Here is a 14,217-nt window from a genome sequence, read left to right on the forward strand (position 1 = left end):
TCCTACAAGTATGGTCCTTGTTTTGAAAAGCATGTGCTGGACAAGCTTTTTCTAACACTTAACCAAATCAAAAGGAATGCTGGTCTGATGAAGTAGTCAGAATGCTGGCAGCCTGTAGAAATGCATGTAAACATTCTTATGCTGGAGAACAGAGGCTCTCTGTGAGCTTTGGTGATGGCTGTCCTTGGGCAGTAGGTGAAAAGTGTTGATCAAAATCAAAATGAGAGTGGAAGGGGAGGAGTCAGCTCTCAAGAGAAAACACCAGCAAGTCTTAATGTCATTGACTATATTTAAAGGGGCTGCCAAGGATTTTGAAATTCTTCTTCTTCTTCTTCTTCTTCTTCTTCTTCTTCTTCTTCTTCTTCTTCTTCTTCTTCTTTTTTTTTTTTTTTGCAGGGGATATACCATGATCTCTAGTTTTTATAAAAAGGATCACGTTTAGACATCTGGGGAAAACTCTTTGACATGAACTATTATTCGTTACTGCAAAAGACATGGTGGTGGTAGTATCTGTAGAACTGAAACACCATACCATGCCCAAACCTTGTCTTGATTCACCTCTGCCCCAAGTTTGCTCCTGATTGGTGCCAGTGGATGAGGCTGTGGATGCTTTCTGTCTGCACCAGGATTGGTACTTCACTTTCACTGAATCTCCACAGCCACCCTATTTCCTAAGCACATATAAGGAAAACAAAGAGCTAAAAGGAGATTCTCTCTGACAGAGTGGATCTCAACACCAGTGATGCACCACAGTATCAGTGTTAATAATGGGTTGTGTTGCAAAAACCAAGTTACTTCAATTAAAGAGGGGCATTTTTAAATAGACTTGCATTTAGAAAGCAAAATCTGAGATTATTTAAGGTTATGCCAATTCAATTTCACCCACTTGGCCTCTGAGATGCATTCATAAATGAAGGAGAAAGTGATATCATTGCAGCTAGGAGGCCCGGAAATGTCTGCAACTCAGTCTATTTAGTGAATGCTGCAGTTGCTAATCTGGGTTTGCTCAAGGGTGTGTGTGGTGCATATGAACTGTATCTGTCCTGTGTGTAAAGGTGGAAAGGGTTGAGAATCCTATCATGCAGTGTTTTTTCATGGATCCTACTTTGAGCATGGCATATCAGAGTCCTCCCTCACTGCTTCCCTTTCCCATTTCATAGTGGATCCTCAGTTATCTTTCTTTGTTTTCACACATGCTATTGTTGTTCCATGAGCTTTTGCCATGGGACTCCTTCTGCCCTGAGAACCTTTCTCTATAACTTCAATTAAGTGCCACTTCTTTCTGCCCCTTGTGTGACTTCTATCATTGTCTTACCACCCAAGTGTGTTGACTCGTCTGTCTCTTACCATCTAGACCACAAGTGTCCACACAGGACAGGCAGCAGTTGTCTTAATCACCATCGTGCCTGGCACTGTGCTGCAATCAGAGAGTCAGTGAATGAGTAGTCAGTCTTTCTCTCCAGAGTTGATGTTTTGTCACTGCTGTAGTCTGAATGTGTTCTCTCTAAATTCTTCTGTTGAAATCCTAACCCCCAAAGTGATGGTATTAGGATATAGGATTTACGGTGAGGTGATTAAACCATGAGGGCTGAGCCGTTATGAATGGGATTAGTGCCCTTATAAAAGAGGCCTCAGAGAGCTGCCTTGCCTTTTCTACTTTGTAAGGACCCAGGAAGAAGGCGCCATCTATGAACCAGGAAATGAACTCTCACCAGACGTTGAATCTGCTCATACCTTAATTCTGTACTTCCCAGCCTCCAGCTCTGTAAGAAATCAATTTCTATTGTATATAAGCTAATCTATTTATGCTATTTTGTTATAGCAGCTGAAATGGAATAAAACACTCATTGTAGTAAGAAACAAATATGCTTTTCTGGTATCTTAAGTTTTGACCAGTGCCGATATGCATAAGATAGATTAGGAAGTGGTGGTAAACAGTCCCTGAAAACCCCAAGAATAAACCAGCTGAGTGACTCACATTTTACAGAGAAGGATGAGCTGCTCAAAATATCCCCATCCATAAATTTGGGAATGGGAGCATGGAACCAAATCTCCAGGGCCTTCTCATCACCCCCACCCCCATCACTTCAGAACTTTAAAAGTGAGATAGATAGTTGAGAGGCTGGGGTGAGCAGGTGCAAAAGCGATCTAGTTTTCTCACAACATATTCACTGAACTTTCTTGGCAAAGGGAAGCCTCTTCCATTATTCATTCACATTCTACTCTGGGTCAAGTACAATGCTCATTGCTCAGGATATAATGCCTGTTCTCAGTGAAGTATCACAGGCATGTTTGGGGAGATAGAAGAGTAAACAGAACATTGCAATTCACTGTGGACCACAGTCCTCAAAGAGAACAAAAACATTTATAATGGGCCTAGCTTGTATCCCACAGGGCTTCCTATCGTGCTTTGTACGGAGATGATCTGTTGGCCTCTGCCGCTTTCTATATAAGCAAAGACTTCACAGTGTGATCTGGAACATTTGTACCACCACTGAGAGAATTCAAAGCCAGTGATACATTCTTTGTGGTAATAGGTGTCTTTGGTGGTGGTGAGCTTAAAGAATTTTGACTAGTTGGTGACTAAGAAAGGCAAGAAAATAATTTTTTCCTCTTTATAGAAAAGAGGGGCTGGGCACAGTGGCTCATACCTGTAATCATGATGGGCACTTTGGGAGACTGAGGTGGGAGCAGAACTTGAGGCCAGTTTGAGACCAGCCTGGTCAGCATAGTGAGACCCTGTCTCTACAAAAACTAAAAATAAATAAATAAATAAATAAATAAAAATAACAGGGCATGGTGCCACATACCTGTAGTCCCAGCTACTCTGGAGACTGAAGCAGGAGGATCACTTGAGCCCAGGAGTTAGTTCGAGGTTGCTGTGAACTGTGATCATCCCACTGCACTCCAACTTGGGTGACAGAGTGAGACCCCATTTCAAAAGAAAATAAAAAGTAAACGAGGTTTGGAGACTAAGACAAGGTAGATTTTTACAGGTCTCAAGCAAAGAATCTTTTTGCTACTGTTTATGAGTTCCTAGGAATTCCTAGGATGATGTCAAGGAGAGAAACATAATGTTTCTTGCTTGCTTTATGAATTAATTATTTAAATGGGCAAAGAGGTAGGGGTGTGTGTGCATGTGGTGGGAGAAGGCTGGGAGGGGGCATGTTCTTCCCAGTTGGTCCTAACCTATCTCTAGCTCCAGTTAGTTGCTTCTGTTCCATCCCATCACCATGTGCCTGTGCATTCTCCATGGTGGCCACTCCAACTCTATTTTTCAGACATTGCTCCCCTTTCATTGAGAATTCTTGCTTACTTCCTCCACACTAGATGCTTGCTTACTTCCTCCACACTAGATGCTACTCTACTCTTTGCACCAAGGAGCAACATTCTTAAACCTCCATCATAACACATATCCCCTTGCTTCATAATCTGTGTATGCATCTGTGACAACCACTAGCTTGTATGAACAAATGGGCAAAGACCACATCACTAGCACGGGGTCAGTCTACACTGCAGAGTCAGATATGTAAGGCCTTGTTCTGCTACATAATTAGCTATATAACCTTTGGGCAAGTTAGGTAATCATCGTACACCTTCATTTCCTTTTTTATAAAATAGTGGTAATAATAGTACTTACCATATAAAAAAAGCATTTAGTTATGCAAATAAAATTACATAATATACATTCAAAGAACTTAACAGAGAGCCAGGTACGAGGCAGACACTCAGTTAATCTCACCTGCCTTGACCAAGTCCTCCTGAGAGCAGAATTGTCCCTCAGCAGCATTCTTGTTGTATTTTAGTAATTCGGATTACCCACACCTAAAACATGCAAATATTTATAAAGTCCTCAGGCATTGAAAACATTAAAATTATCTGGGGTACGAACAAACAGCAAAAGGGAAGCATAATTCATAAAGTTTTAACATGATTCAATTAAAATATCCAAGCTTCAATACAACTATCATCTTTAGTACGTCATTCCATCTCATTTTTCATCTCCCTGAAAGCATTCCATAGCTGTACTGGATTGATCTCATAAACTGCTTTTGGGAAACAGGTCCCAGTCCTGCTTTTTACTATCCCAAGAAATATCCTTCTAATGAGCCAACAATAAATATTACCAGTTATTTGCTTCTGGTATGCATGAAACCGCACAGTGATATCACATTGTGGAGGTACAGAGAGAGGGTTTGGGGCGAGTGAACATGATCATTCTCACTTCTGGAGAAACCCGCTCTTCCTGCTCTTCGGATGAACTGCAGTAGGGAATGAATTGAGGCAAAGAATGTCTCTAGAGCCAGCGTGAAGATACCTTTCTCTCAGCTGCTCCACCAGGGTTGAGGCCAGGGGGTTGCAGTTAAACTTATTCATGCCACAATTTCAAGCTGCACTAGCTGAAAGAAGTTAGAAAAACCAGGGTCCACTCCGGGTTTCATTTCCTCTTTTTCTTTCACACTGATTACAAATCGATTTTGTGTGTGTGTCTAGTTATTTAAAAAGATAAAAGAAAAATCAAACAGCAACAAAAAGCAGCCCTCCAGGTGTCCTTTTCCGAACCCGCAGCGGTTAGGTGAGTGAGTGGAGGGCATATCTATAATTCAGCTCGGGAGTGTTTCTCTTAATAATTAATTGAGCATCACAAAAGGAGGAGGCCCAATAGGGCCCTAGAACAAAGCTGCCGCCCCGAGGACGACAGTGACAGTCCCGGCGCCAACGAACCAGCCCAAGGTCGGATTTGCTCCAGCAGTCTGGGCATCGCGCTGCCACTGCCTGCTTGGTCCATCAGGCGAGCTGGGAGAGATGTCTAAGGAGGCCCTGTCGCCACGTGGGCTTCTGGTTATTTGTGTGTGCGCGCGCGCGCGCGCGCGCGTGTGTGTGTGTGTGTGTGTGTGTGTGTGTGTGTGTGTGCGCGCGCGTGCGTGGTGGGGATGGACAGCAAAACCTTTTTTTTTTTTTCTAAATGGAGGTGGGCAATGGGAGAGATCACTAAGGATGGAGACCCCCCAGGAGCCAAACCTCTCGCCCGGTTGATTCTGGCAAGCCTGAGACAGGCAAGCTGTCTACTTTCCTGTTTTGATGTGGCCCAAAGAAATAAACAAGAAACAAGGAAAGACTCTTCCTCAAACTGTAACTCCAGTCAATTAGCATGAAAAGCCAAGAAGCTATTAACCAGAAGTTTCCGCTTTAGGGGACGAGGGACTTGTCCCAGGCCCTGGCATGCACAGCTAGGTTTAACTTTCAATTCACAGTGACCTTTTCCTTAATTTAATGCAAACAATAACGCCCAGACGTGGAGATTTAAGATGCTAATGATACATACGTCCTATGAAGAAGCATGTTAAACCACTATGCATGCACCAGAAAAACTCCACCTCTACATGCCCTGCCTATAGTTCCCCTTATTTCCCCTTACGGCAGAGGCCCGTAAAAGAAACCCACACCCTGACTTCGAGGAACAGCCCACTTTTTTTTTTTTTTTTTTTTTTTTTTCTTGGTGTTAGCTCCCTTGTGCGCACAAGCTTTAATTAAAAGAAAGAAAGAAAAATCAAAAAACTTGTATTTTGCTGCGATCTCCCTTGATTTCTATCCCGAAGGATCCAAAGAGCCCTCAGGGAGTCGGTACCAGAGGCGTATTTCTTTTTGCAGCAACAGGTTGGCTGCGTGCTCTTCCCCCGCCTTCCAAAGCCCCCAGCCCCTGGCCCACCCCGCGACTTACTCATCTCTCCAACCCTCCTCCCCTAGGACTGCTGCCTCCCGCGCGCAGCCCCTAGCTTGGGCCTGATTCCAATTTCTGTAACATTCCCCTGCCCGGGGTTGAACACAGGTTGAAAGTCGGTCTCCTCCGCGCCCCGGAGGCCCAACCCCGGCGCTGAAGCCGCTCAACTACTGTGTACAAGGGAGGCGGAGACTGAGGGATCTGCACGCGCTGGCAGGCACAGGAGGGCTCCCCGCCAGCGGCCTCGCCGGAGATGCACCCGCTTCCCAACCCAACAAACCCGCTTTGGGAGGGGGTGGGGTGGGGAAAAGAAGACGGGGCTAGAGGGGAGATATAGAGAAAGCAAGTTAGGGAGAGGAGATGTCCCAAAGGACCCCATTTTCGGGACTGCACCTCCCATTGGAGCTCCCCGCTCCCAAGCCCTCTGGGGACTCCCGCGCTGCCGTCGAAACCCCTATTCCGGCCCCAACGGGGACACTTCTCCAGGATTTGCTCCTCGCCTCTGGGGACCAGAGCCAAAGACTCCTGGAATTGATCCCAGATCCTGGGAGTCGGGGGGCCCAGCCGGGGTGCGGGGAGTCGCGGCGTCGTGACTGCGCCCGCCCCGCCGCGCCAGGAGGCGCCCCTGGCGACCGTCGCGAACGCCACACCCTCGGCTCGGCCCTGGCCCCGCCCCCGCCCGGCGCGCGTTCGCGGCCAGGGGAGGCGTGTGCTGCTCCCGCAGCCAGCGAGAGCCAGAGAGGGATGGATGTTGGAGGAGGAATTCGGGCTTAACAAGTGATCGCTGCTGTCTAGGATTTTGTTTCTTTTCGGAGGAACCTTGACTTCCTTTCCCAGGCAATCCCTCCTGTGCTGAACTCCAGAGGAACCAGGAGCCTTGGGGTCTTCTCTGGGGCAGCCCCGACCCCCACCCCCAGACTCCAGCCGCGAGAACCCTGTGCACCCCCCGGGCCAGGCAACAGAACTTGTTCCGTGGATATTTGGACCCTCCACCTGCCAAACCCGAGTGATTCCTTTTACCACCCCCCTCACCCAAGATCATTCTTCCCCTCCTCCAGCTGTTGCAGCTTGAGGGGGAAAAACAAGCCAGCCGGTGGATTTTCTTTATTTTTATTTTTCGCCCCGCCGGGGAACGGTAAGTATGATACCTTTTTTTTTTTTTTTTTTTTTTTTTTTAAATATTTCCTCCACCTTCTTCTTTTGGCTGTTAAGAAACAGTGGACATTTGAGGGATAAATAATATCGGGAATGTGACAGAAGGGCATGAATGGAAGGCGGTTAAAAATAAACCAGGAGGTGGGAGAAGGGAGGTGCGGATGCTGCGCGGCGCTCCAGGGGGCCAACAGTTGTTATTTTCCCAACCCCGGGGATGCGGTGAGTGCGCCCTGCTTAACGTGCTGGAGCGGGAACCGAGGTCTGGAGGCGACGGCGCGATTAAAGATGTCGTTTCCCAACGAGAGGGGGGTTAAGATTTAGCATCGTTTCACCTCCTTCCAGCCGCACCGGTTAACAGCCGGTGAACGAGTCTGAATTGCTGCCTCTCCCAACGTTTGGATTTGCGTGCATTTTCCGAGCATTTGAGCAACATACATAGGGGCTGCATAAATGGCGTGCGTTGAAGTGTATATTTCTCACGGTATTGGCTTCTCTGATTCCCTCTCTCAATTTTTCTTCTCTCTCTCTCTCTCTCTCTCTCTCTCTCTCTCTATCTCTCTCTCTAAGGTTCGGGTACCACCCTGACACTGACACAGTTGCAGGAATTAGCACTGAGAGACGAACAGCCTTGTTGTTGGAGGGGTGAGAGGAGGAGGGGTGGGATGCTTGGCTGTTGTTTGGGGGCGCCGGGATTGGGGAATAGGTAGTCTGCAAAATCCTATTAGTTTAATGGTGTTAAAGAAGAAGACAAATTCCTCTGCAAAGATCTATATCATAAAGGCTCCTGGAAATTGGCTTGAATAGATTCTACTAACAAGAGTACCCTGAGAAAGAAGAGAGATTTTAAACCAGTCTGATTTGCTGGGAGGAATGATTTTTCTTTTCTCTTCTTTTTCTTTCTCTCTCCTTTTCTAGATCAGGGATAGTGAAATAACTAGTAGATGATTAAAAGGAAGGCAATTTGCTACTTGTAGGGTGGAGGAGGGAGTTAGATAAACAAAGACAAATAATCCCAAATAAATAAATAAATAAATGTGAAATTATTTGGTGTAGAGCAGAAAGAGGGCAGTTCTAGAACTCCCGAAGAGCTGATGGTGAATTAGAAGACTCTCTAATTTATGACCTTCTGGGAGTCAGTTGGGTGGGAGGGCAGGTGTGTGTAGTACTCAACTATACAGGAACTTGGGTTACACTGGGGCTTCATTGAAATTATAATTGTTTTGGGGGAGTTGGGGAAGAAACTGAGCAAACTCTCAGGCTATTTGGTCTGTACCAGTCTTGAAAGGATGTTGGCCTGACACTCCACGGTGAATGTCACCCCAGGATGGTTTTGTAAGTAGGGATTTAGTAACTCCTTGGGGGTAAACATTTCAGAGTATGAGATGATGTTAGGAGTAAGGCAAAGAAGGGAGATGGCATGTGAGAGGCCCTCAGTGGTGTATTTTCTGGAGTTTGTGTTGCAATCAAATGCCCTCCTTGCCCTAGGAAAATGTGTATGATTGGGAAGGGGTGTATGATTGGGAAGACCTCTGTTTGCCACTTCCATGCTTGTCACTTCATAAAATTTAGTGTGTTTAGGCTGCTAGGCTGACAGGATCAGCAAGGAGCAGCAGGTGGTCAAGAGCTGAATCCTGTTAATGGCTTCAGAAAGCCATTTCTCTTATGCTTTCCAAGTGCTTCCAGTAATAGAAGCTGGTAGATGCCCTGAATTCTGACTATCATCATTCTCTCCAGTTCTCTGGGTTACTCCCTGCATTCTTGGAAGTCCTGTTGAACAGAGTACATGGAAAAATCAAGAGGAGACGGGAGATTTGGATGGGGGCTTTTATAGGACCTGGCTGAGGAGATGAATTACCTGGATCTTGGGAGAGCAAACTAAGGAAGAAGAAGGGCCAGGAATAACAGGTGACAGAGGGAGCAGATTGGAACTGCAAGGGACATGCAATTCGGAAGTGGGAGATTGTAAATAAAAGTGGGCAGAGAGAGAGAGAGAGAGAGAGAGGACGAGGGATGTTAGGGATGTGGATTTTATTGAAGTGGGGGTAAGTATGATAGGCTAAGAATGAAGTTCACACAAACTGACATTTTAAAAAATAAGAGATAGCACCTTGAGCAGAGTGGAGGAGGAACCATTGAGGTGAACATGGAGCGACCGCCAAAGAGAGAAGATGGTTATTAGAGATGTGGAAACTGGCATTAGTTCCTAGCCTGTGGGTGGTAGAGAGTGTTCAGGATTCAGGGGAACAGAAAAACAATGGGGACATGCGGTAGGGAGCCAGGCAGTGCCAACTTAACGACGGCCACTGGTGAGTCTCAGGATGTACTGTATGTCCTCATGTCCCATCTTCCCCTACTTTAGTTAGTGGCCTAAGGACACAAACACTTGGAGCTGTGTAGACAGACAATAAAAATGTAGGTTGCTGTCACGTTATTCATTACTGCTAGTGTTTATTGTCATTCATTAGGTAAAAGGCACTGTGATATTCTATCAACATCCATTATCTCATTTAGTCCTTACAAACATGAGATGGGGGAGGTTGTGTTATTATTTGTACTTTATAGATGAGGTGACTGAAGTGCATTCAAGTGGTGCTGCCTGCATAAAGAATAAGAATACTGTTGTTGTTGTTTTTTTCTTTTTTCCGACTTCCCCAATCCTGAGTCAAGATAGAGAGGAGTGGAAGGGCACTTAATTCAGAAACACTTTATGAGTGGAAATTTTAAAAATTGCCTTGAAATAGATGAATGATGGAAGCAGCTGTAAAGTCACAGCATTATTTTTGTGAAATGAAGAGAGTGACAGTGAGAATTAAGACCTGGCATTGGTGAAGGGGAAGATAGAAGCAAGAGCCATGTGAGCCATGAGTGGAGAGAGGAAAAATAATTGAGTTACCATAAAAATAAACTGAGCTGAAATAATATCTGAAGAAGAAGGAAAGAATGATGTTTAGTGAGTGAGAATAGTGTGCCCCATACTCTTGAAAATGTATGGGTGTTTGGTGTGTTATGTGACTTTCTTGAAGAAAGAGAAGGATGTGTATATGAAGAGAAATGCTCACTTTGCTCTTTATGATTTGTTTCCCTTTTACTTTTCTCCTATGCTTGTTTCCAATCCTTTTTCAGGTGAAGTGCTGCTTCTGCATGATTTTGGCTGAAGAATGCTCTGCATTTCCTTGATTTCTATGGAGACCTCAGAGCTGGTTTTGCTTCTGCTGACACCTCATCTAGCACCTTCTCTACCTCCCAGGGTCTTTGCCTCTATCTATGGTTTGGCATCGTACCTGGGTCCAGGAAGCCTTTGATGAACTTAAAAGGAGAGCCTGCAGAATCGTCCTGATAGACTTTGAGTAGAAATGGCTGGACATACTTCAAACCACATCTTATTATGGTTCGAGCCATCACTAGAAGGCAAGTGCTAACAGTAAAGGCTTATTTGCATTTTATTTAAATTTAATGGACTGAGCATTGGCCAATTTCCATGGCAGAAAAATGTATTTCATTTTCTAGGCACAACTTCTGGCTGTCAGACACTTGCTGCCTTTGAATCTTGCAGCATCATCACTAACCACATCCCAGACATATTTCCAAATCTCAACATCTACCCCCAAAACATAGGTGTCTGAGACACTCCAGCATTTTCAGACTTCTTAGTCTTGAGAGTGCTAGGCTATTTATCTCGACCAGCCAAGCTCTGGAGAGCAATGTTGAATCCCTGAGAAGAGGGAGCATGGGGCGTGCTGATTTAAAAACAGAAAATGCAAAGTTGGACTGAAAATATCCTTAGTCTTCCAAGCAATCTGCTTAAGGGTTCCAAACTTACCTTAATTTGGTGAGAAAAGAAGCTGCCCTATTTTTCTTTCTTCTTCTTCTACAACTGGAACCAGCCATTTCCGAAAACCACCACCATGGAGGTTGCAATGGTGAGTGCGGAGAGCTCAGGGTGCAACAGTCACATGCCTTATGGTTATGCTGCCCAGGCCAGGGCCCGGGAGCGGGAGAGGCTTGCTCACTCCAGGGCAGCTGCAGCAGCTGCTGTTGCAGCGGCCACAGCTGCTGTTGAAGGTAGCGGGGGTTCTGGTGGCTCCCACCACCACCACCAGTCACGTGGGGCCTGCACCTCCCATGACCCTCAGAGCAGCCGGGGTAGCCGGAGGAGGAGGCGACAGCGGCTTGAGAAGAAGAAAGCCCACCAACGGCAGAGCAGCTTCTCTCATTGCTCTGACCTGATGCCCAGTGGTTCTGAGGAGAAGATCCTGAGGGAGCTGAGTGAGGAGGAGGAAGACGAGGAGGAGGAGGAGGAGGAAGAAGAGGAGGGAAGGTTTTACTATAGTGAAGATGACCACGGGGATGAGTGTTCCTACACGGACCTGCTGCCTCAGGATGAGGGCGGTGGTGGCTACAGTTCAGTCCGCTACAGTGACTGTTGTGAACGGGTGGTGATAAATGTGTCAGGCCTACGCTTTGAGACCCAGATGAAAACTCTGGCCCAGTTTCCAGAGACTTTGTTGGGAGACCCTGAAAAGAGGACTCAGTACTTTGACCCTTTGCGCAATGAGTATTTTTTTGATAGGAACCGCCCCAGCTTTGATGCCATCTTATATTATTACCAATCAGGAGGCCGCCTGAAGAGGCCAGTCAATGTCCCCTTTGATATCTTCACTGAGGAGGTGAAGTTCTATCAATTGGGGGAGGAGGCCCTGTTGAAGTTTCGGGAGGACGAGGGCTTTGTGAGAGAGGAGGAGGACAGGGCCCTCCCTGAGAATGAATTTAAAAAGCAGATTTGGCTCCTCTTTGAATATCCAGAGAGCTCCAGTCCTGCAAGGGGCATAGCCATTGTATCTGTCCTGGTCATCTTAATCTCCATTGTCATCTTTTGCCTGGAAACCTTGCCTGAGTTTAGGGACGACCGGGATCTCGTCATGGCACTGAGTGCTGGTGGGCACGGTGGGTTGTTGAATGACACTTCAGCACCCCACCCAGAGAACTCAGGGCACACAATATTCAATGACCCCTTCTTCATCGTGGAAACAGTCTGTATTGTATGGTTTTCCTTTGAGTTTGTGGTTCGCTGCTTTGCTTGTCCCAGCCAAGCACTCTTCTTCAAAAACATCATGAACATCATTGACATTGTCTCCATTTTGCCTTACTTCATCACACTGGGCACTGACCTGGCCCAGCAACAGGGGGGTGGCAATGGTCAGCAGCAGCAGGCCATGTCCTTTGCCATCCTCAGAATCATTCGTCTGGTCCGAGTATTCCGGATCTTCAAACTCTCCAGGCACTCCAAAGGCCTGCAGATCCTGGGCCACACCCTCAGAGCCAGCATGCGGGAACTGGGCCTTCTGATCTTCTTCCTCTTCATTGGGGTCATCCTCTTTTCCAGCGCTGTGTATTTTGCAGAGGCGGATGAACCTACTACCCATTTCCAAAGCATCCCAGATGCATTTTGGTGGGCTGTGGTGACCATGACAACTGTGGGCTATGGGGACATGAAGCCCATCACTGTGGGGGGCAAGATTGTTGGGTCTCTGTGTGCCATTGCTGGTGTATTAACCATTGCTTTGCCAGTGCCAGTGATTGTCTCTAACTTTAACTATTTCTACCACAGAGAGACTGAAAATGAGGAACAGACACAGCTAACGCAGAATGCAGTCAGTTGCCCATACCTCCCCTCTAATTTGCTCAAGAAATTTCGGAGCTCTACTTCTTCTTCCCTGGGGGACAAGTCAGAGTATCTAGAAATGGAAGAAGGAGTTAAGGAATCTCTGTGTGCAAAGGAGGAGAAGTGTCAGGGAAAGGGGGATGACAGTGAGACAGATAAAAACAACTGTTCTAATGCAAAGGCTGTGGAGACTGATGTGTGAATCTCTTTCTCCACCTGCCACTGCCCCCCTCTCAGCATCTCCAAATATATTTATGCATAGAGAGTGCAGTTATGAAAATGAAATATGCAAATGATCCAATGCATACAGTAGTACACTATTTAATGGTTATACATGGCATAATTGTTACTAAACTTGTATTACATATCAAATAAATGATACATCTTCGAGAAGAGGGAGGCTTAAATAGGAGCAAATCTATCTTTATATTTTTATTAGAATGCAAGAATTTTGCACATTAACTGGAAAAGATGTTGACAGTAAAGATGGAGAGAGAGAGAGTGTGTGCGTGTGTGTGCGTATGTGTGTGTGTGAAGTAAATTGTCAATGTTAGTAATTGTGCAGTGATGGGAAAAGTTGGCATTTTGAAGTATTTACTATGTAAGAACTAATGAATCTGAGCAGTCATTTATCAGTGCTTTAACAGCATATAATATGTCTTTGGATTCAGTAGGTGTTTTTTAAAAATTGTAAGAAATACTGTGTAGAGAAAAAAGAAAGTAAATTATTTAATAGAATATAGGTCACAATTTTATCTTGGATTTAATTAAAGTTTATTTTTAACTGGAAATTAACTTTTAAAAAGGCTGCAAGGGCCTTTAGAAATTGATTATATTTTGTTATTAATTTTGGGAAGATTTAACAGCAAATGTGTAACATAGAATAAGTGAAATTGGAGAATATGTAATAAGTTTTGTTTGCAGGTAACAGGACTGGATTTTTTTTTTCTTTGCACTACTTTATATGCTGGAGATTGAGAGAGACTTCATACTGTGAATGTTTACCAATGTAACAGTTCAATGACAATCATTGGAAGAATGATTTCTTTAGTCTTATTTTATTGTTTTCTTTTCATTGTGTGAGACTAATGACCATGCAGATAACATCACATGATTCTCTTCTCTTTTAAAACCTAAATAACTGATTGACAAAGGAATTATGAAGTAAAATTTAGCAACTGAATCTTTTGAAATTGGTCTGTTACAATGATGCTTCTGAAATCATACTATTTTATATATTCTTCTGCCTTTTAACTCCAGAATAATTTAACCAAAGTTAATGCATGCACTGAAAGAATTCTTGAAGAAATAAGATGCCAAGCAGCTACAGTGATTATGGCTTAAAAATTTTCTATTAAATGTGAAACATAAACGCTAGATTTATTAAGTTTATTTTTTTGTGCAGTTATATAAGAACAGAATTTGGGGATTAACCTCAGATTTTTATGTTATATTTGCTAAAACGGATATAAGGAAGAATTGTGTCAAACATTTCGTTTCAACATCACCACCATCATCTTTATTAAAGGAATTTATGACACATATAACTGCATTTAACTCATGACAAAGCATTCTAGAATGTGAGATAACAACTAGTGATCAGCCTTGCACTATTAAATCATCACTAGTTATAGGTTAGAAAACTCGGAATGCATAAGAGGCCTTTTTCCACAATGTT

At 44.7% G+C, this 14,217-nt stretch overlaps 1 protein-coding gene across 1 annotated transcript; it reads left to right on the forward strand.

Moving 5' to 3' along the window:
* The first annotated feature begins 6,442 nt into the window (after positions 1–6,442).
* Positions 6,443–13,916, forward strand: KCNA4 (potassium voltage-gated channel subfamily A member 4). The gene is made up of 2 exons (XM_001088267.5): positions 6,443–6,857; positions 10,001–13,916. Exon 2 carries the CDS (start codon positions 10,783–10,785, stop codon positions 12,739–12,741), a length of 1,959 nt encoding a protein of 652 aa, XP_001088267.1. The 5' UTR covers positions 6,443–6,857; positions 10,001–10,782; the 3' UTR covers positions 12,742–13,916.
* The last annotated feature ends 301 nt before the right edge of the window (positions 13,917–14,217 follow it).

This window comes from Macaca mulatta, chromosome 14 (genome assembly GCF_049350105.2).
Source record: "Macaca mulatta isolate MMU2019108-1 chromosome 14, T2T-MMU8v2.0, whole genome shotgun sequence".
Taxonomy (NCBI): Eukaryota; Metazoa; Chordata; class Mammalia; order Primates; family Cercopithecidae; genus Macaca; species Macaca mulatta.